Genomic DNA, 22425 nt, shown 5'->3' on the forward strand with positions numbered 1-22425 from the left:
TAACCTACCTCAGGCCCTTCCAAGCAAGAGATGCTATGATTTTACTTCAAAAAAAGTCAAAGGAAATATATAATTTATCTAACATTTGCTTTATATAGAAGTTTACAAAAACAGCCATTCTTTAAGCGTGCTGTTAACAAAATAAAGCTACGCTTCTCTGTTAGGCATCTGGCTCCTGTTTGAAAACAGGAAGTGTTAAGGAGGGCACTGTCTTTAACCCTAAGCACACAGGCGCTCACCCTCAGACCGTACATTCCTTAATTTCTCCTCAACAGCTTCTAGTACAACAGACCTTCAAATGGACAACAAAAAAAGTCCAAAGTCATAAACTGGGAAGTCATTGCAGCCTATTCAATAATATGTAAAACGTATTTGCCATAATTTATGTGCAGTGTCAATGTAGTAATAAAATTGAATTAATGCCTCAAATTGGTAGCTCTTTCATGGGGAAAACTAATATCAAATGTGTACTCCTGGAATACGGAAGCCCTCCCCAGGGGGTCTTCCCAGAGTATCTGTACATAAAAGGCTTTCACATTTGGGGGTGGGGGCAGGGAGTGAAGGCTAATGAGAAAGAACAAAAAAGACCCAGATGGTATCCAGATTCTGCAAGTATTAATAGAAATTAAGGTTTAGCCTGTGCCCGAAAATGACCAGGCAACTGATGGCCCATTTCTACACATAAACAGTGCGCTCCCTTTACTGGAAGGTGGATACTGAGAAGAAAAGCAAATGAACCCTCCACAGCTCTGCGCCGCAGAGGCCAAGTTTAAAGAAAATAATTCCTCCAGTCAACATGATGGGAATCGCCTACCCTTGGTTGTCAGTTGTCACAGATCCCCTGCGTCAGGCCTTCCAAAATGACGGTGATTTTAAATCACAACTCACCCTGCCATGTCATCACTAGCTTTCATGTTAGGCTGTTCCATCCAGCTTTCCCCCGAGCTTGACTGTGACAGACACACATGCTCCCCTCCCCCACCCTGTGTCCCTCACTCCTGGTACCCAGTCTACGCAACAGTCACCACCCCGCAGGTGTGACCAAAGGGACAAAGTACAATGTGTGAGTGTCAATCAAGTTTCATACCATGGGAGTTTGTAGAAAAGGAACGACAACCAACACACAGAGACCACTCACAAGATAGAAAGTCCCCAAGTCTTTCTTTTTTGACATGAAAGACAAGTTAACACACATGCCAAGTGTTAAGGAGGTCTGAGTACACACTTCTCACCAGGGGGACAGCAGTCAGCTTCTCTAGCACTCGGACACCACACTAGACTTAAAACTGAAGAGTTCCAACAGAAAAAGAAAGATCGGATAAATGCATCTAAATATGAGAAGACTGAAGAATCAGCCTTTGAAGGTTTACATATTTTTAAAATAAAGGAAATATAGTAAGGTTGTAGCAGTTTGAATCACAGCATTTGCAAGTTCAGGAAGAGATCTTGCTCACTCCAGGCACGTCCCTGACCTGAGGCTTTGGACATAAGGGTTACCAAACCTCTCTTTTCCTGGATTTCCCCTTCACCTCCTTGAGGTCTGTTCAAAGATCACTCTCTTTCTCAATGTGGTCTAACTGCAGTTTTCAAAAGGTGCGCCATTATGAAAGGGGTTTGAAAACATCTAGCAAGACTAAGTGTTTACCACAGTCCCAGCAATCCTCGCAGCGCTCTACCCCGACAGGTACACAGGGAAAATGAGAAGACAGACGCACACGCAAGACTATTCAATGCAAGACTATGTCAAACAGCAAGAGATGAAACCATTCAAATTCCACTGATGGGAGACCGGTGGAATAAACCACAGCACATGGACATGACAGAGTTCTAGGGGACTATAAAAAGCAATGGGAAAGATCTCCACACGCTACGTCCACCAGGAAACGTTGAGGGAAAAAAGCGAAGTGGGAAAAATGTGTGTGTAGTTTGTAATCTCTTACCTAAGAAAGGGAAATACAAATATGTATGAATGTCTCCTATAGAAGGAGACTATTTAGGTAAGGGCAGGGATACGGTAGAGAGGACAGGGGTATACGCTAGATTGTTTTAAATGTATCGTGTTGGTAGATTTGCCTTTGGAAGCATGTAAGTATTTTATATAATTATAAAACAAATAAAATTTTAAAAAAGCTTTCCCTAAAAATATCAGGAAAAAATAAAGCAAATGAGGTTATTAAATGTATGTGCAGTTGGTAGAAATTTGACTGTTCATTCCTAGTGGGGTAACATATCCAAATGCCACAAAGAACTACTACAAAAGTTTTAAGTCTATCTTCACTAGTCACATTGTTGATGGCAGAGTTAAAGTGTTATTCAGAGGCTGTGGAAGGTGGAGTAAGTAGCTCCCTGGAGCTGCAGCACCAGCATCGTCTGGATGTTTGTTACAAGTGCTGGTTCCCAGGCCCCACCCCGTACCTGCTCAGTCAGAAACTCTGGGTGGGGCCTGGCCTCAGGTTCCAACGAGCGCTCCACTGGATTCTGATCCAGGCTGAGAACCTCGCGCTAACACTATCATCCCCAAGCATCCCTGAAAACTGGAAGAAAGCAAATATAAAAGAGCAGGAAGAAAGCAAATACAGAGGAAAGAGCGGTTAAATAAAACCCTGAAGTCCTGAATTTGAACTGAAAAGATCCAAGTGAGCTCAGGATGTGCTTCCACCTTTAAATTCCTAGCTCTGCCCCCTGAGAAAGCCCAGCAGCAACCAGAAGCCCAAGCACACAGACTGGGGTCTCCAAATACCATCTCCCACTAGAAGGAATCAGGGCTCCCTGGAGAATGGCTATTCCAGGTCCAGGACAGGAGATGCACAGAATGAGTCTGGAACATTGTGTCATACCAGAGAGCAGGGAAACTAACAAAGATTCCTACACTCACAAGCCCACTGGCAAAGAGGGAACTTGTCCATCAGTAAGGATGACAAGTGCGATGGACTGAAACAAACCAAGTATGTTTAAATCCTTAAGTTCATAATGATACTGCAAAAATAAAATAAAATAAAAATAAGTAAAAGCTAATTGATCACCAATGAAGAATACTAGTGAACTAACTCATTTTGAGAAGTTATGTAAAGGAGAAGAATCAAGCATTTGGTCTGCCTTTCCTATACAAACTATACCACTGGGTAACCGAATAACATAAACAAACTGTGTGCGTGTGTGTGTCTGTGTGTGTGTGTGTGTATACTAATACACACTCTTTACAGAAATCTTTCAGATAATAAATGAAGAAACGGTAAAATAAGAATAAATAGCACGGTTTTGCAACCCTCAGGGAATTAATGATGTGAGAATAAATATCTGTTAACATCACAAAAAGAGAGACCACCAGACATTATTGCGCCTGCTGACGGAAGAACGCACCACCACCTGTGCAAGTCTTGCCAGAGAAAGCCAAACTGCATTCTGACCCAGACTCGGGCTCTGACACCCTACAGGAAACAGAGGACAGAGGATGGTGTTCAAAGACACCACAGGACACAGCTGACACAGTCCAGGCAGGGGACAAGACACACCCACTGGGCTCTTCAAGAAGCTACAAGGAACAAAAGAGGGATGGGGGGAAATCAAGCTTTCAAGAGAGACTGAAGACATTTATCTAAAAACCTTATTTGGATACTAAATAATTCAAAGAATTTTTTTAAAAAAGACATTTCAGACACGTAAACGCTGAATATTTGATACTAAGGAATTGTTTTATTTAGATGCTATACAAGTTTTGCAGGGGCTTCCCTGGTGGCGCAGTGGTTGAGGGTCCGCCTGCCGATGCAGGGGACGCGGGTTCGTGCCCCGGTCCGCGAAGATCCCACATGCCGCGGAGCGGCTGGGCCCGTGAGCCATGGCCGCTGAGCCTGCACGTCTGGAGCCTGTGCTCCGCAATGGGAGAGGCCACAGCAGTGAGAGGCCCGCGTACCGCAAAAAAAATAAAAATAAAAAAAATAAAATGTTTTGCAGTTATGTTTTTTAGAAGTCCTTGTCTTTTAGAGATCCATACTGTCTTCGCTCAGGCTGCCATGACAAAACACCCCAGATGGAGTGGCTTAAACAACACAATTGTTTTCCTCCTCGTTCTGGAGGCTGGAGTGCAAGGCGCCTGACTGTGCTCCCAGGCAGGGCTCTCCTTCCTGACTTGCAGAGCGCAAGTGCCCTCCCAACCTCTCCTCCTCTTCATATGAGGTCAGTGACCCCACCATAAGGTACCCACCCTCAGGACCCAAGCCAACCCTGATGACCTCCCAGAAGGTCGCATCTCCAAATACCACCACATTAGGGGCTTGGGCTTCACTATATGAATTTGGGCGGGGCACACAAATACTCAGTCCGTAACACATACATTTACCTATAAATGTGTGACGCCTGAGATTTGCTTCAAAATAACATAGGATTGGAAGGTATGGGGGGTATAAAGAAGCAAGATTGACATTCATTCAATTGAAGTTGAGCGATAGGTTTGTAAGGTTTCTTCACACAATTCTATTTCTTTTTACATATTTGCAAGTTTCTGTAATAAAAAGTTTGAAATGTTAACAATTCTGCCATTTCTCTTACCCTCTTCTCTTTCTCCTTTTTGGCCTAGCACGTATCACCTATTACATGACATAATTTACTATGTATGTACACTGTCTACCTCCTCTTACTGGAACGTAAGCTCTAAGAGGGCTGGGGTCTTTGCTCACAGGTGTAACCCAAGCACCTGCAACAGCGCCTGGCACAGAAGAGATGCTGAGTACACATTCGCTGATGGCACATCTAGCCCAACTCCCTCATGTTCTACACTAGACAATTCAGGGCCCCCAAAGGACAGGATACCCTATAGCAGATGCAATGACGGTGCTGGCTGTCAAGTTCTCAGAGTACGAATTTCATTTTAGAATGAGTAAGATTACACTAAAAATTGCCAGTACGGCTGCCCTACTCAGTTCTTCGACTGCTGAACTAAAGGAAGTGATATTTTTATTTTACTTAACTCTCTGGCAAAGGCTTTCTCTCAGGGGTAATTTTAGGGACAATCCCGCCTTCCGTGTGGGCGGGCAGTGTCTGACACCCCGACCCCTAAGTAAGGTGGTGGGGGAGGAGGAGGCGCCACCTTGCTGCCGGTCCTCGACGCGCTCCCAAACACTGAGTGGTCCTGGTCAGGCACAGCGAAATTGGCCCTCGGGTCTTCAACCTCAAAATGACCTGACGGCCCTTCCCACCGTGCACCTCAATGCCTAGAAACTTTTGAGCCGACCCAGCCAGACTAAGAGTGCCTACAAACGGTGAGCTACGGATGTAGTAAAAATTGTTACCACAGGGGTTATTGTTAGTTCCGAGGCTCTACCTAAAATTTCAGCTCTGAAACTTAGGCAACAACTTCCAAACACTAAACAGATCTGTTAAAAATAAGAAAACTTCCAAACATATCCCACTCCGTGGTGAAACCAACGTCTAAGCCTACTGTCAGTTTCTTCATAATTTCTCTGCTCACTTTTTAAAAAATTTTGCAAACAAAGGCCTAAAATAATATTGAGGAATGACACACCATGTAACACTTGTGCAGGAAGACAAAAGCATTTATTTCCCCAGGGGAAAAAAGAGGGAAAGAGAGATTACAGAAAACGTTCATCTTTTCCTAAGCGATCATCCCACCTTGTATCAACGTCTCAAGCCCCAAATTCCAGATACCAGGGAATTGCTCCTTCATCAGGAGCACAGTGAGGACAAGGCTCCAAGGACAGGAGAAGTGATGTAAAACCAAAGCCACACGATGGATGCCAGCCAACGTGCACCTGAATGCCAATGCAGACACTGTGATGAAGGAGCTGAACAGGGCGCCCAAAAGATCTGTCCACATCTTGACATCCCAGAACCTGAGAATGAACCTTATTTGGAAAAGGTCTTTACAGATGTGATTAAGCTCAGGCTCTCAAATAAGATCATTCCAGATCATATATGGATGGGACCTAAATCCAATGACAAGAGGTCACTTGTCAGGTCAGATAAGAGACAGAAGGGAAAACACAGGGAGAGAGAGAGCCCTGTGAAGACAAGGCAGAGACTGGAGTGATGTGGCTACAAGCCAAGGAATGCCAAGGATTTCTGGGAGCTGGAAAGAGGCAAGAAAGGATTCCCACCCTGCTCCCCCGCCACAAAGCCTTGGGAGGGAGTACAGCCTTGCTGATACTCTGATTTTCAACTTCTGGTCTCCAGAACTGTGAGAGAATATATTTCTGTTGTTTCAAGCCATCCAGTTTCTGGTAATTTGTTACAGCAGCTCTAGAAAACTAATACATATGGTATAAAATACAAAAATAGAATGTACATCTTTCTTAGTGCTATATCAATTCATCTTTTAGGTATGTTTTTGGCCATACTTCTCATATGTCAAAGTAAAGCCAGATGAACAGGCAATTCAGAAGAGGTCCAAGCACGAGTAAACACATAAAAAGAACCTCATTAATTGTCAGGTATATAACACCAAAACAACTCTGATGTCCTTGGGCTGGGCAAAGAGTTCTCAGGTATGATATCCAAAGTACAATCCATAGAAAAAAAAATTGGTAACTGGATTTCATCGAAATTTAAAATGTTTGTACTTCAAAATACATTAACTGAAAGACAACCAAAGATCAGGACCAAATATTTGCAAATCATCTATCTGATAAAGGACATATATCAAGAAAATACAGTGAAACCTTACAACTCATGCAAACGTACAGAGCAGCATTACTCATGACAAAAAGTTGGAAATGATCCAAATGTCCAGCAACTGGCGAATGGATAAACCAGATGTGGTCCATCCACACAGTGGAATACTAGTTAGCAATAAAAAAAAAAGGAGCAAATTATAGTTGGTGCAACACGGATGAACCTCAGAAACACTGCAGAGTGAAAGAAGCCGGACAGAAGACAGCATATTACGTGATTCACTTCTTTGAAATGTCTAGAAAATGCAAATTTATAGGGACAGAAAGCAAATTAGTGGCTGCCTATGCCTGGGGATAGGAGCAGAGATTGACCGCTAACAAGTTCTTGGGGTGATGGAAATGGTCTAGAACTGAATTACGGTGATGGCTGCACAACTCTGAATATTTACTAACAGTCAGAGGATCGTACATGTACAATGGATATTAATTTTATAGTATGTAGATTAGAGCTCTTAATAAGGCTGTTCAGAAAAAGCCATCCATCAGACTGGCAAAAATTAAAAAGATGACTCCCACCCAGTGGGGCAGGGTATATCTCAGAGGATAGCTTTTTCACAGGGTGATTCAGGGGCAGGTTTCAAAATTTAAACTGCTCCCCCTTCTGACCCAGCAATGACACTTCTAGATTCCATTCTTTATAATGAAAATGTATTCCTGCTTTTATTTATACACATTTAAGGTTAAAGTTTCATTTCGAAGTTACAGCTATATCTTCTTTCAAGGCTTCATCCAAATGCCAGGTTGACAGTCCCTCAATCCTAAATGTTCCGCAGCAGAAGCTGAATCATCGACCCGAGAATGCTTTGTTTTGGTCACAGTTAAATTTCTATTGACTTATAGTAAAGAAAACATATCTGAACACAACTCAGAAGGACCATTTCAAAGATTATGGTCCCTACCATACCACTGAGCTTTTCTTTTACTGGATTAACATGTATTTCCTCAATTCAAAAACTCCAAACAGAGAATGTCCCACTATCAAAAAGAAAAAAAAAAAAAACTAAGTGCATAGCAGTTTACCTAAAAACAAGTTTGAGTGATCAGGATTCAAATTCTACAAAATGATCTTGATGAAGACGTGTATTTAAAGAAAATAACTTTACACCATCAAAAGCGCTTACCTTATGAAAGCATTCAATGACATATAACACAGTTTTCCCTTTACAGTAACGTTTACTCATTTATTGATTTGATTTCTTCAACAAATATGTACTGAGCACCAACTACATGCTCAGCACCGTCCAGGTGCCAGAAACACAGCAGTGATCATAAAAGATAAAGTTCCCGCAATTCTGAACCTCACATTCTAGTGTGCGGGCAGCCTGGGTTAGGGGTGAAGAGAAACCATCAACCATGAAAAAACAAATGTTCTATCATGGGGGTGCTGAGCCAATAAGACTGAATAAAGTCGAAGCGATGCCAAACCCTAAGCAGGCCTGCGAAGTGGCACGTGAGCAGCCCAGGGAGCGGGAGGGAAGCACCCAGGGGGTCAGGAAAGCAATGCGGGCACCACGGGAACAGGGGCTGCAGGGACCGAGTGGTTAAAGGCACAGCCAGGAGGCCAGTGTTGGGGCCAGGGGGCGGTAGGCCGCAGAGGGTCTCAGAGCCCATGGGAAGGTCTGGAATATTACGCTGAGAAGGTGGGTGGCCCCCTGGAGGGGCCTGAGCAGAGGAATTACATGCTGTACTTCTCTCTTAGAGAGACTGCCTTCAACCCCAGACAGAACGAGCTTCAAGGGCCAGGATGGAAATGGCGTGGCCAGCTGGGAGGCCGCTGGGGTCCCAGGGAGAGATGAAGGGGGCCGGGGTTTGGGGGAGCAGCAGTGAAGGTGGGGAAAAGGGGCTGAATTCTAGATCTATTCAAAGACAGAATGCTATTTGCTGGTAGACTGAATGTCAGTTGTGAGAGAAAAAAAGTTGGGAATGACTCCAAGGTCATCCATTTTAAATTTAAAAACCAAATATTCTCTAAGTGCAAAATACTGTGAATACATTTAAAATTCACGTTCAGAGCAGTTCCAAAGGAACGACTTGATCGCAGGCGGGGGCAGAAGGGAGGAAAGACGGAAAGGTGATACAAAGGGAGGAGAGAAAGCCCAGGAGGCTGCGGGCAAACGCCAGCAGGGAGACTGTGAGAGAGAGGGGTGATCGGGAGAATCGGAGGCTGCGCAGTCCCCGGCCCGCGGTCTGTCATCTAGATCCGAAGGCCCCAGGCCACAGCAGAGGGCCCGGAGATCAACAGGGAGCCCCTGGGAGACCACGCACCAAGTTGTGCAATCCATGTGAAGAGACCCCACTCCGTCAACTGGCAAAAAAGTTTTTTTAGACAAAACAATTCTTCCGTAAGTCACTGGCCTTTTCAATAAAAGGTGACCAAGGGGGCCTTTCCTACCTCTTGCTGTGTGGACCAACCACCATGCTGTCAGTTCCTTTCTAGGGAAAGACCGGCTCACGTGTTATGACTGCCATGCGTGATCACTTCAGAGATTCATCAGCGCTTAAATTAAGAAAAAAAATCAGACCCCTGCGTCTCATTTGCATAAACCAAACTTTACTAGAACCTCTTCAGAAACACACCTTGTAAATCAGGCACATGAGCTGACGTTCAAGTGGAAAAGGAAGATTTTCACTTCTGAATTATTGGTTCAATTGAATCCACCCTAGAGTTGGGCTAACATACCAGTAACATGGGTTCCCAAATGTGTGCCCAGGTGCTTCAGGGTGCCGCAGCAAACCCAGAGAGGGCCCAAAGGATGTTCCAAATTTTTGAGGGGAAACAGCAATACTGAAGATGTCCCAGGCCCCAGCTGGGTTAATCAGCTTCAATACTACATCGTGCTACAGTTCTTTCAATGACATCATTATCATCACAAAAGAGGGTAACTGCTGTAATAAAAGGCCAAGAATCACCCCCACCACCACTGTCAAATAAACAAAGCAGCAGCGTCCAATCTGGTTCCCAGGTTAGAGAAGTTGTGCAGTGCCCAACAGGTGCAACCATCCCTAATGTTATTGTGGTTATCTAAGAATGAAATAAAAATTTTCTTCCAACTTATGTGTATTTTTTTTCAAATAACTACTGTTAGGACATAATACTTAATAAAATTATTTGAACCTAACTACTTAATAAATGGAATTATTAAATATTCTTTTTAGCCTAGAGGTGCCATGAAAAAATTACTGAAGACACTAAGGCCACCGTGAACAGAGAAAACTGAGAAGTCTCTCCTGAATAGCTAACATTCTTTTTGCACATTCATCACTCTTCTGAATGCTTTACACATATTCATTCAATCCCCAATCAACCCTCTGGGCCTGGTACCACCCGTCCCTATTTCACAGATGAGGAAGTAGTCACACAGTAAGTCCTGCCTGTTTCTAACCACGCACAGGTAGAAGCGATTTCTTCTTCTTTTAAAAAATATTTATTTATCTATTTTTATTTTTGGCTGTGTTGGGTCTTCGTTGCTACACACAGGCTTCCTCTAGTTGCAGCGAGCAGGGGCTACTCTTTGTTGCGGTGCGCGGGCTTCTCACTGTGGTGGTTTCTCTTGCTGTGCAGCATGGGCTCTAAGCACGTGGGCTTCAGTAGTTGTGGCACGCGGGCTCAGTAGTTGTGGCTCCTGGGCTCTAGAGCATGGGCTCAGTAGTTGTGGCTCCTGGGCTCTAGAGCACGGGCTCAGTAGTTGTGGCATGCGGGCTCAGTAGTTGTGGCTCCTGGGCTCTAGAGCGCGGGCTCAGTAGTTGTGGCTCCTGGGCTCTAGAGCACGGGCTCAGTAGTTGTGGCGCACGGGCTCAGTAGGTGTGGCGCGCGGGCTCAGTAGGTGTGGCGCGCGGGCTCAGTAGTTGTGGCGCAGGGGCTCAGTAGTTGTGGCGCACGGGCTCAGTAGGTGTGGCGTACGGGCTTAGTTGCTCTGCACCACGTGGGATCTTCCCAGACCAGGGATCCAACCCGTGTCCCCTGAACTGGCAGACAGATTCTTAACCACTGGACCACCAGGGAAGTCTGAAGTGATTTCTAAATCAAGGGAAGTACAGGTACTAATGCCTCAGTCCCTGCCCTCCAAGTACACCCCATGGAACTGGGGTTTCCTAAGGAGAAATGTTTCTGCCACTTCTCAATAGCTGATTCCCTACTGGCTTAAGGATTCAATATGGACCAAGACCTGCATTTATGTTTATCAGTTTAAAAAGAGGACATTTTAAGCTACTTTTCTGGCAATGAAACGGAGAATGGTTAAATCACAAGCACCATACTTTCACGCTTGATAGAAAACTGCAATGTACAAATTTAAAAACTTTAACCTACAGGGGGTAAAAAACAAAACCCAACCAGGTAAAAAGCATTACGGATCTGCTCAGTTTTGTTGCCTTTTCCCCCCTTTGAAAATTCATAATGTCAGATCCGGAACCCTAAATATAGAGATTGAGAAAAATTAAAGCAGCACCATCTGATGTGAGTGGGTGAGAACGGATCATTCAAATGAACACTGTTGTTTTTCAGATACTACACAATTCCACTGTTGATAGTTATGTGCTATCTTAGATAGGATGCCAACAGCCAATAAAGAAAAGCCACAAATCAGTGGAATTACAATAGCTTTGTCTGCTAAATGAGATAGCTGGAAAAGGAACATCTCTCTCCTAACATACCCTTGGATCAGAAACCTCAGTCTTTATTCCAAAGCAGAGAACTGTTCCAGTGGTTGAAAAAAAAAAATCTAAGCTCTAACTTAAATTTAGATCAAATGGATCTGCTGGATTTGTTTCAGTTTCACTGTGCATCTTTCATGATTAGTCAGTTATACTACAGGTATTCACATTGCTATGACCAGGTGATTCATCGCCCAATGTCATCACACCACTAGTACCGCAGACTGCTTGGTGGACATCCCTGTGCATTTCAGACCCATACTCCAGTACTCAGAAGCTTCACCAGGCCTGGAGTCTAAGCAGATCCTCCATAGAGGTAGTCACTCTGCACCAGAAGCAGTTAGGCAGCAGCTTCGGGAAATTTTAATTACGGACTAAAGGCTCTTAGGTACCTTCAGAATATTATTAAAATAATTTAGCAAGGTTTTCAAGGAATGATGTATTCTGTTTACCCCTAATCTCTGGGGACTTTCCACTCTTCTCATGGCCACAAATGAACAGTTCCTAAGTTTACCTGAACTGGTAACATTCTACATTCTTCTCAGACAGGCTGATGCACAATTCGCTTTCACTCAAAGTAAAACGTTCTAAATCCTATGAAAACAATTGAAAACGAGCACAAACTCTGCTCTCACTTTACAATGAACAAACACAGACCTCCTCAGGGTGCAATGGCTGGAAACGTATTAAACAGACTTTTGAAAACTAAAATGCTGCATACTAAAGGAGCTATGTACACAACAGCAAAGCCTCCAGATGGATTTTTTTAAAGCAATTTTCCTACTACCTTTGTCTACATTGCTTACACTAGCGGCTCCCTTCAACACATGTGCAGCTCAAAGAATGGAACAAGGTAAAGAAAGTATAACGTGAAACCAGGACAGCAAGTGCTTTACTGCAGCTTCAGTCCCAGACACACCAAAATGAAGTCAGCCTTCCTAAAACTTAAAAAATCTTTAACTTTTAATGGGATCTTTTTTAATTTTCAAGGTAACTTTCTCTGAAAGTTTACTGAAGCCACTTTCTTTTCTGAGACTCCAATGAATGAATGGTTGTGCCTTTTAAAACAGAGATACCATCAGTACAGACAACAGTTTTAAACACCGGAAAAACCTCCACCAACACAGCTTTTACAATAAATCTGTAGGAAAGGAAACTATCCTTTAGCTGTCTGTCATGCACGTGGGTATGAAACTAAACACTAGACCCATATCTCAAACACTACTAGGCTAACGATTTACCTGTTTAGTCAAGGTTGAACTTTCTCTTCAGATATGTATTTACATAACGCCCATAGAAACACTGCTACGAGATGTAACCTAAGGGGTATGAGATATAACGAGACTTGTTAATGTTTCTCCAGGCAGTACTGATCCAGCACTCAGTGTGCAGGGCACGTGGGGAGGAGTCTCCAGCGTCTGGAAGACACTGAAACCTAACAGGAAGACCACCCCGAGGAAGACCACCCCGAGCCTGGCTCCTCTTCCCTGAGGGTACAGAAAGCACCTGGGAATTAACTGCAGGGCCTCCAGATCAGCTCTACACACACCTGTTCTCTCGACTAAAGGTGTAGTCTTGAGCAAGACTTGCAGCTGTCCTGGTGAAAAGAGAAAACAGCTTCGAACTATTCAAGTGTCCAAATTTAGATGTGACACCGTCCAATTCCCTGAGAAAGTTTATCAGCTAAAGATAAAGCAACAGACTTCAACTTTAAATATACAATTTCTCAGGGATCTGACAAGAGAAAGCATACAAGGAGAGTATCCATTAATCAAAAAAAAAAAAAAAAAAAAAAAAGAAGAAGAAGAAAAGAAAAAGAAAGAGAGAAAGAAACAAGAGAGGGCTCAAGACCTACAGAACCACCTACTAAGGCCTAAGTGCCTGGGTAGATGTTGCTGTAGAAAGAGTACTACCTTTCAAAGTGTGGAAGACCATCTGAAAAAATTAACTGAACATAAGAACACTGTCAGAGGTCAAAAATCCTAATAGTCTGAAACACCTGTCTGCAAGTCATCAAAATGTCAGCCAACATTTCAACACTTTCCATAAGCTCAGTGTTTCTGAACGTATTTAATTCCGAAGTTATGGCTGTAAAAATTAGAGGAAAATTTTCTGTAACAGAAAAACAATTCCTTTGTGGATGCGTACATGCGGCGCCAAAAAAAACCCCAAAAAAACCCGACACTCAAAATGAAGAGGCACCAGTCCCGTGGTCCAGAGCGTGGATGAGCTCACCGAACCTTTGCAGCCTCATCTGTGAAATGGGTTTCTGCTCTGTGCCAGCGTCTCGGAAGTGCCTGAGCGGCCTGCGGGGAAGAGCCCTGGGTCGCGGTCCCGGCCGGCAGAGCCGCTGTGCCCAGGCAAGTGCAGCTGGGCACGGCCGACGGGTCTCCTGCGTCTTCCACTACTTAACACGTTACTGAGTTCAAACCCCCGTCTCCTAACAAACACGACAACCGCACGCAAACTTCGTCCACGTTCGCAACCGAGAGCCGGGAGACCCTCTGCGCGACCAGAGGAAACAGTGCGCCTGGAGGAGACCGTCCCCGCCGGTTAGGACCGGCCCGCGCGGAGCGAGCTGCCGAGCCTGCAGCCGGACGGGGCGCACAGCGGGGCCCCCTCGGGGCCCGCCCCGGGTGCTGTCCAACTGCAGCCGGACAACCTGAAGAGCGTCCCTGAGGAGGTCAGAGGTCGCCTCCAGGAGAGAGAGATACGAGGTCGGCCCCGGGGAGGTCGGAGGTCGTCCGCGGGGTCAGAGCCCCGCCGCAGCCGCCGCCCCGGCCACACCTCCATTCCAGGAAGCGGCCCGGCCGGGAGCGCGGGGGCCGGGCCGCGGGGGCCGAGGGGCCGGCGACCTGGGCCAGGCTGCACGCCGCGGCTGCCGCCCCCTCCCGCGCCGCCGGGCACTCACAGGTGACGATGGGCTTGTTCTCCATGGTGTAGATCACCGGCGGCACCGGCTCCTCAGAGGCGTCCATGGGCGTCCGGCGTCACCGGCCCGGCCTCCTGCGCCCCATGGGCAGCCCGAGGCCGCGCCGGGCCAGCCCGAGCCTAAGCGGCGCCGCAACCGCGACTGCGACGCCCGCCCGGCCGCTCGAGGTAGTTCCCTAGCCGGCCGCCCGCCGTCGCCGCCCGCCGGCCGCATCCGCTTCCGGTGCCGGCGCGCGGTGGTACCGCTTCCGGGGCGCGCGCCTTAAAGGGGAGGCCTTTCCGCCGCGCGGACGCGCTCCTCCGACGGAAAGGCGGTCCAGGCTGCGCGAGTGTCGGCGGAAGTATCTTCCGCGCCTCGGGGCCGAAGTCCACGCGGGCCGGATGTGGGCCGCTGTGGGTCCCTTACCGTAGGGACTGGACGGCCGGGAGCCGCCCCCCAGGCCGGCGCCCTCGGGCGGACAGGGCTGGCGTGGGGAGGGCAGCCGGGACTCGCCGCGGGGCGCCCACAAGTATCGTCCGCAGGAGTTCCCGACGTCGAGGACGGCCCCGGCGGTCGCTGACCCGGGGCCCGTGGAACCACCCGGGGGTCGCTGACAGCCGCGTGCGGACACGGGGACCACCCTGGGGTCTCAGACATCCGGACAGGGGGACCACCTGGGGGTCGCTGACACCGACACAGGGACCCCGGGAGTCACTGACATCAGCAGGTGGACGCGAGCGTGTCCATTTCTCACCTGTGTGGGACTGCCGCCCATAGCCTAGCATTGTTATTTCTACCAGAGGCCTGATGCCTCCGGGGAATCATTAGGACACCGGGTTAATTCCCACCACTGAGCCGAATGGCAGTTACCCCTTGCAACACTCTTGGTCTTGTGTTTCTCGTTACATTGGTTTTATGAAGTAATATTGCTGCCGTGAAGTAGAACAAGATTATATACCTTCTCAGTACAACCTAGACTCTCCAGCACCACGGTCCTCCTCAAGGTCCATCTGGGAGGCCGACTCCCACAAACTCTGCCCCGCGGTTGGAAGCAACCACCTTTCTCTGCATTGCCGCAAGACTAGTTTCCTGTCTCCGTGACACTGTAAAATTCTTGAACTAGGGGCTATCTTTTACTTATGTCCCCACCCCCAATACCCAGCCACACAGGGCCTTCCACGGAGTAGGCACCTTCTGGGAATGCCACAAAATAAAACCTTATCTTAACTGCATGTACATTTCTTATGCAAGGAAAGTAGGTTTGGGGTAGCTTTTACAAATAAGGTAAATGTATGTGAAACAGTTTGAGTGTGAACACAGCTGCTAAATGTGTGCACAGTGCAGCGCTGTGCTTTGAGGCTGGGTGAGCAGGCAGAGGTCAGGGTCTAGGACAGCTGGAGCCTGTAAGGCAGGGCAGCAGAGCAGGAGGTAAGGATGAGAGACAGAAGTCTGCGTGGGGCTCAGTGTAAGGCTCAGCCTCAGCTGTGCTCAGCACTCACTGGATGAGGTTCCACAGGGCTTACCAGGAAGACAGTGAGAAGAAGGCAGAAATCCACAAATTTGATGGAAAGCATTGAATTCTTACAGATCGAGAGACTCAGGAAAACCTCAGTAGAATACCTACGAAGAGGGACTTCCCTGGCGGTCCAGTGGTTAAGGCTTCACGCTCCCAATGCAGGGGGCACGGGTTCATTCCTTGGTGAGGGAACTAGATCCCGCATGCCACGCGGTGAGGCCAAAATAAAAATAATAATAAAAGGTAGGGCCTCCCTGGTGGCGCAAGTGGTTGAGAGTCCGCCTGCCGATGCAGGGGATGCGGGTTCGTGCCCCGGTCTGGGAGGATCCCATATGCCGCGGGGCGGCTGGGCCCATGGGCCATGGCCGCTGAGCCTGCGCGTCCGGAGCCTGCGCGTCCGGAGCCTGTGCTCCGCAACGGGGGAGGCCACGGCAGTGAGAGGCCCGCATACCGCAAAAAAAAAAAAAATAAAAGGTAAAAGAGAGAGAGGACCACCACGAATGGCCAGTTATCACATGAAAAGATGCTCAGCATCCATTAGGTATCCAGGAAACGCAAATTAAAGTGACCACGACATAGCTCTTCACATCTACTCAAATAACAAAAATAAAATATGAAACAGAAGATCCCAAATGTAGACTCCAAGGCCAGGTCTCCACGTCTTTAGTCTATTCTAACAGAGAACTAAGTCCAGAGGAACTCTGAGAAGACAGACGCTAACAATTCTTCCTTCACGGCAGTGCTGTGGCCTGGCCCCACTGGCCAATTCTTGTTTGGAAGAATTTTCTTTCTGGATGGAGGGAAGGGGAGGTCAAAGCTCTTCCGCTCTATACCAGGTAACACTCTGGCTCAAGGGCAGTAAGGGGACTCCTGGGCTATTTTTCCCCCCAGCAGACCTATCAGAGATTTTTTTTTTCACATGGGAATTTAGAAAATGCTTGAATTCAGCATACATACTGGTTTAGCAATTCCTTTCAATATTGGTGAAAATGATGCTATTTCTATTCATCGATGTCCATTCTTCTCTCTTTCAGATCCTTTTCTGCTGAAACAGCATTTGTTTTTTTAAAGGCTGCTGGAACTTGGGCCCCAATGGTCTTTCCTGGTAGCCCATTACATTGTCTTCAGGCTGCAGAGAGCCTGTTCAATTATGTATTGGGATATTGCAGATGCTTTGTCTAAGGGGACGCCCCCCTGGGCTTTCTCTGCTTCACTGCTCAGGCCCTCTCCACAGAGGGCTGTGCTAAAACCAAAGGTGATCCAGCACATGTTCACAGCAGGTTTATTACTGGTAGCTGAAACTGGAAACCACCCAGGTGTCCTTTGACGGGTGACTGGTTAAACAATGTGTGGTCCATCAGCACTGTGAAAGACCACGCGGCAACAAAAAAGACTGAACTGTTGATACACACAACCGCCTGGATGGATCTTGACAGAATTATGCTGAATGAAAAAACTCTAGGACTTCCCTAGTGGTGCAGTGGTTAAGAATCCGCCTGCCAATGCAGGGGACATGGGTTCGATCCCTGGTCTGGGAAGATCCCACATGCTGCGGAGCAACTAAGCCCGTGAGCCACAACTACTTACCCGCATGCCGCAACTACTGAGCCTGCGTGCTGCAGCTACGAAGCCCGTGCACCTAGAGCCCATGCTCTGCAACAAGAGAAGCCACTCCAATGAGAAGCCTGTGCACCGCAACGAAGAGTAGCCCCCACTCACCGCAACTAGAGAAAGCCCGCGCACAGCAACGAAGACCCAACGCAGCCAAAAATTTTTTTAAAAGAAGAAAAAAGAAAAAACTCTAACCCCCAAAGGTTATATATTATATGATTCCATTTATGGAACAGTCTTGAAATGAAAAAATTATAGATGTGGAGAACAGTTTATTGGTTGCCAAGGGGTAAGGGGTGTGTGGGGGTAACGAGGGAATGGATGTGGCTGTCAAAGGGCAGCAGGAGGGACCTTGTGTGCATGGAAGGTTGTGAGTCTGGACGGCACCAGTGTCGGCATCCGGATGTGATATTGCGCTAGAGTTTTACAAGACGCTGCCACTGGGGGAACCTGGGTAAATGTTACCAAGTCCAAGCTTGTACTGCTTGCCGCACACAGGCCAATAAATCGAGAGATGAGGTGTTGGGGCAGGAATAGCGACTTTATTGGGAAAGCCAGCAGACAGAGGAGAGGGTGGACTAGTGTCCCAAAGTGTCTTGCCCAGGTTTGGATGCTAGTTTCTTTTATAGAGCAAAGAGGGGGAGGTGAGGAGGTAAAGTTATAAAGGCCTTAAGTTGTTGCAAATATTTCCTGGTTTCAGCCAGACTCCCGGAGGGGATGTGTCAATTTCTGCTTTCCTGCAGCCATTTACAGGTGGGCCTGGTCAGGGTGTTTCTGGTGAACTGAAGAAAAGGTATTTTTGCTTGAGCTCAGCCATGGGAGGCAGGGTTCCCAGAGATGGGCCATTATGTTTACCTTAAGTTATAGGCAACATCCCTTTACTGATTAACCTGTAGCAAAAGCAATAGAACATAAAGATTAAAGTAAAAGAAAGATCCAGTATGAAGTCAGATTTGTTTTTCCCTATTACATAAAGGGTGCATGGGAGCTCTACATACAACTGCGTATGAATCTACATGGTCTCAAAATAGAAGTTTGATAAACTCAACTGACTTTCAAGATGTAACACACAAGTTTCCAAAGAATCCACCAGGTAAACTGTGTATTGCTTTTACCGTTCCACAGCATGCCAGCTCCTCTAACTGCACCTCCTTCGTTCACCAGATGTTCAGGAAAATCGCCATGGGCAGCGCTTGGCAGCGCAAGGCAGAGTGGTCCTGACCCTCTGGGGCAGGTGCTTCCTTACATTTCACCAAGCCTTTCCTACATGGTAGCCTCAGGGGAGCAAATAGTCCACAAAAGGGAAATAGGAGTAGTAATAATTATGTGGAGAAATAATCTCCTTCTTGAGTCATAGAGGAAATACCATATAAACTTTTTTTCTACTAAGTTAATAAAAACTTGGTTGGGGGTGGGGGGAGGCTGAGGAAGGTGAGGGTGTGGGAAAGCAGGCAGCCTAACACCTGGACAGTGGGATCTCTGCCTCGGTGGGTTCTCTGAGATGCCACCTTTTTAAACAGCAGTAGCACCCTTTCATCCTCTGACCCAACAATTCCATTTCTAGATCTGTTTAAGGAAACAGTCTCTCCCAAACCTTTATGGATAAAAACACACGTGGCAGCGTTGTTGGCAGTAGCCAAAAATGGAAAACAATGAAAATAAATAAAAATGACTATGTTACATAAATGATGCTGTGTTTATTTGATGAACAATTATGTCACCATCAAAATAGTGTTTAGAAGGTGTTTATGATAGTCTGGAAAATCGTATAATGTTAATTGTTAATTGTAATTGTAAAATGTTAATTGTAAAAGTGGATTCCTGGATCATAAAACTTTCCTTGCCATGACGATGATTGCTACTAGCACTGTCTTTCCCCTCCTTATTGGTGTGGTACCTTTGATGAAGTATGCTGAAAGTCAGAGGAATCCGCCACTCCCCAGCTGGAAGAATCGTGGAGGGATAGAATTGAACAGGTTGAAACTGAGGGTTTAGCAACAGAGAAACCAACAGTCAGCGCCTGCCTGTTATCTGAAACCTGGATATCTTTAAGGCCTTTGGACCTTTTTAAAGTCTCTGGAGCATTTTAAAAGGAATAAACATTACGGCTTCCCTGGTGACGCAGTGGTTGAGAGTCCGCCTGCTGATGCAGGGGACAGGGGACACGGGTTTGTGCCCCAGTCCAGGAAGATCCCACATGCCGTGGAGCGCCTAGGCCTGTGAGCCATGGCCGCTGAGCCTGCACGTCTGGAGCCTGTGCTCCGCAACGGGAGAGGCCACAACAGTGAGAGACCTGAGTACCGCAAAAAACAAACAAACAAACAAACAAAATTGGCTTTTAAAAAGCTAAAAAAAAAAGTCTTTAACAAACATGAAGGTGTGATATGACCACCACTACATAAAAGTAAAAAAAGAAAAAGAAAAACGATTTCAAAAGAGATTGGACGGAAATGCATCAAACTGTCTTGCCCTGGCGGTGACTTCCTCGCCCTTTTCCCACCTTATCTGCATTTCCACTTGTCTGTAAGGAGCCCGACCGTGTACAAAAAAGAACAGAGCCGTACTGCACCGCTGGCTAGGTAGCTGATTCTGAGCAGGATACTTGGATTCCAAATCATTCTTCCCTTTTCCTGAGCCTCAATTTTCTCAGCTGAAAGCAGGAATTGTGATAGAATTTTCCCCTCCAAAACATGTGTGCTATGCAATTAATTCCCTCAGGATCCTTGAGACAGGTATTCCTATCTCCATTTCACAGATGGGGAAGTGGAGGAACAGACAGAGGAAGTGCTTGCCCGGTGGCAGCTCAGAGAACAGCCCCCGGTGCTGGGCCTCTCGGGGAACACGGTGAGTGTTGCTCGGGAGCTCCCGGAAGCCACAGCTCGGGGGGTGGTGCCTCACCTCGTCCCATTTTACACAGGAGGAACCCGAGGCACAGCGGGTTGAAGGACAGAGCTGGGGGACAAGCCGGGCGGAAGCCCCAGCCCACCTGCCCTCCTCTTAGCCTCAATAATAGGCTCAGTTCACTGTTCGCTGTTACTGGCTTTGTGCATCACTTTCCTTGTTTGTTTGTATAGACACAGTATCCTCTTCCCAGGTTTTATTCTGCATAATGTGACTTAAATAATTAGCAATAATGAAATCAAACCTGGCACTGTGGATGCCATTTCCGGACATTCTGTTCAATGCTCCTATTTTTAGCTCAGTTGCTTCTTTCTTGGCTTTCTGACAGCCTGGATTCTCGCCCTCTCCTTTCAAGCTGAGGTTATCCCCCAAGAGGCCTTTCCGTGCCCACACCTCCTGTCCCTCACCTGGGTCTCTGCCGGATGCGGACAGGAGGCAGAGGCCGGAATGACCACCGTGCAGGAGGTCCCCACACGCCCTCCCTCCACCTGCTTGGGCTGTTCTCCAGCCCAGGGGGCCGCCCTCTTCCCCGGTGGCAGAAGTCAGCTGTGGGAGCAGGGCTAGTGGATCTTGCGCCAGCTACTGGCACACCTAATATCGGGGGCCAGGGGCAGAAGAGAGTGGTGGGCGGGAAGGCCAAGCCACCCAGAATGCCAGCCTCCAAAGACACCAAGCTCCATGGGCATAAGCAGGAAGGGCGGGGTCAGCTAAGCCAGATCTCCGGGTGTGTCTCTTCCCCCGTAATCGTCCGGTCACAGTGGCCTGCGGCGTGACTCAGACTCCAGCAGACACGTAGGGTGCCCGAGGCCCCATGCCCGCAGCTCGCTCTGATTCAACTGCAGCTAGGCGGCCCTGGCACGGGTAGGGTCCCACCTCCAGGACCCGCTGGGCCCTCCCGAGCAGCCTGAGCAGGAAGTGGTGGGAAACTGACACCACCAGGCCCTCCGTCAATGAGTTGGGGGATCAATGTGCAAACCTCACAGTGTGGGGTGCACGGCTCCCCAGCGGGCCTGGCGGCGGGTCGAGCCCACGGAGACAGTGAGCTCAAGGACAGTCACCGTCGCGCGCCTGGTCCTTGCCCCCTGCCCCACGCTCTTCCTCCTCTTTCTGGGGCCACCGACAAAGAAAACCCACCTGCACCAAGTCTGGTTCACACCCGACCTGACCTAAGACGCAGCTTGATCCGTGTCATGAAGGAGGCATCCTTCTCTAAAGTCTGAAATAGACGCATCCATGGCCTGGTCACTGAAAAGCAGTGATTCGTCGACTACCTAAATGTTACATGTTTAGTGTGCTGACCAGGAACTTGGCTGGCTCAGAAAAATAACGCATAATAAATGCTTTGTTTTTTTACTTAAAAAATTTTTTTTCTGGCCTTGCAGCTTGTGGGATCTTAGTTCCCTGACCAGAGATCGAACCCATGCCCGCAGCAGTGGAAGCACGGAGTTCTAACCACTGAACCACCAGGGAAGTCCCCAAATGCTTTGTTTTGAACATCAAGAGTACTTAATAAATAGAAAACCCTTTTTACCCTTGAATCCTTTAATGAATGTGGAAGCAATATTTGAGGACCATGGCCCTGAAGGAGGCCTGGCAGTTGGCATGGCCTGGCCGCCCTCATGTCTCTGCCAGCTGTCCCTGACCGGACAGGCCAGGAGCTCCAGAACAAAGGTGACAGAAGGCGACAGAGCTGGGCCCACACAGTGTCGGTGGTGAGCTCGCCAGTGTCTGCCCTGCTCTTGCCGCAGCTGGCACAGAGGCCCCAGGTAGGTTTTCTGAGTGAGGGGCTCGCTGTTGTCTCTGGGGTCCTTGCTGCTATGTGGGCCCCAGGGCTGCTTCCCCAGGCCCAGTGGCCACCTTTGACCCCTGGCTCCTCCTCACCCCTGCCCTTCCTTTGCAGAGATTTCTACATACCCAGTCAGCCAGATAAGATGGGGAGGGGGAAGGAAGATACGCTGTCCTCCCAGAAACCTCAGACAGAGCATGTTCTTTCTTCAAGGCTAGTGCATGGAGGAAAGGAGTAGACCGTTGTTTAAGATACAGCTTCAGGGACTGCCCTGGCAGCCCAGTGGTTAAGACTCCACGCTTCCACTCCAGGGGGCACAGGTTCCATCCCTGGTCAGGGAACTAAGATCCCACATGCCGCGGCA

At 47.6% G+C, this 22425-nt stretch overlaps 1 protein-coding gene across 3 annotated transcripts in view; it reads right to left on the minus strand.

Annotated features, from left to right (window-relative positions):
- Window positions 1-14451, minus strand: part of TRAPPC10 (trafficking protein particle complex subunit 10) — a 92522-nt gene extending 78071 nt beyond the window's left edge. For 2 of the 3 annotated variants that reach the window (XM_060100400.1, XM_060100397.1), the window contains exon 1: window positions 14248-14451. In XM_060100400.1, coding sequence (XP_059956383.1) covers window positions 14248-14314 — 67 coding nt within the window. In that variant the 5' untranslated portion in view covers window positions 14315-14451. Of the gene's footprint in view, window positions 1-12577; window positions 12657-14247 lie in introns of those variants that run through there. The other variant, XM_060100401.1, reaches the window with a different exon arrangement.
- Window positions 14452-22425: the final 7974 nt, after the last annotated feature.

Source organism: Mesoplodon densirostris, chromosome 5 (assembly GCF_025265405.1).
Source record: "Mesoplodon densirostris isolate mMesDen1 chromosome 5, mMesDen1 primary haplotype, whole genome shotgun sequence".
In the NCBI taxonomy this organism is placed as follows: Eukaryota; Metazoa; Chordata; class Mammalia; order Artiodactyla; family Ziphiidae; genus Mesoplodon; species Mesoplodon densirostris.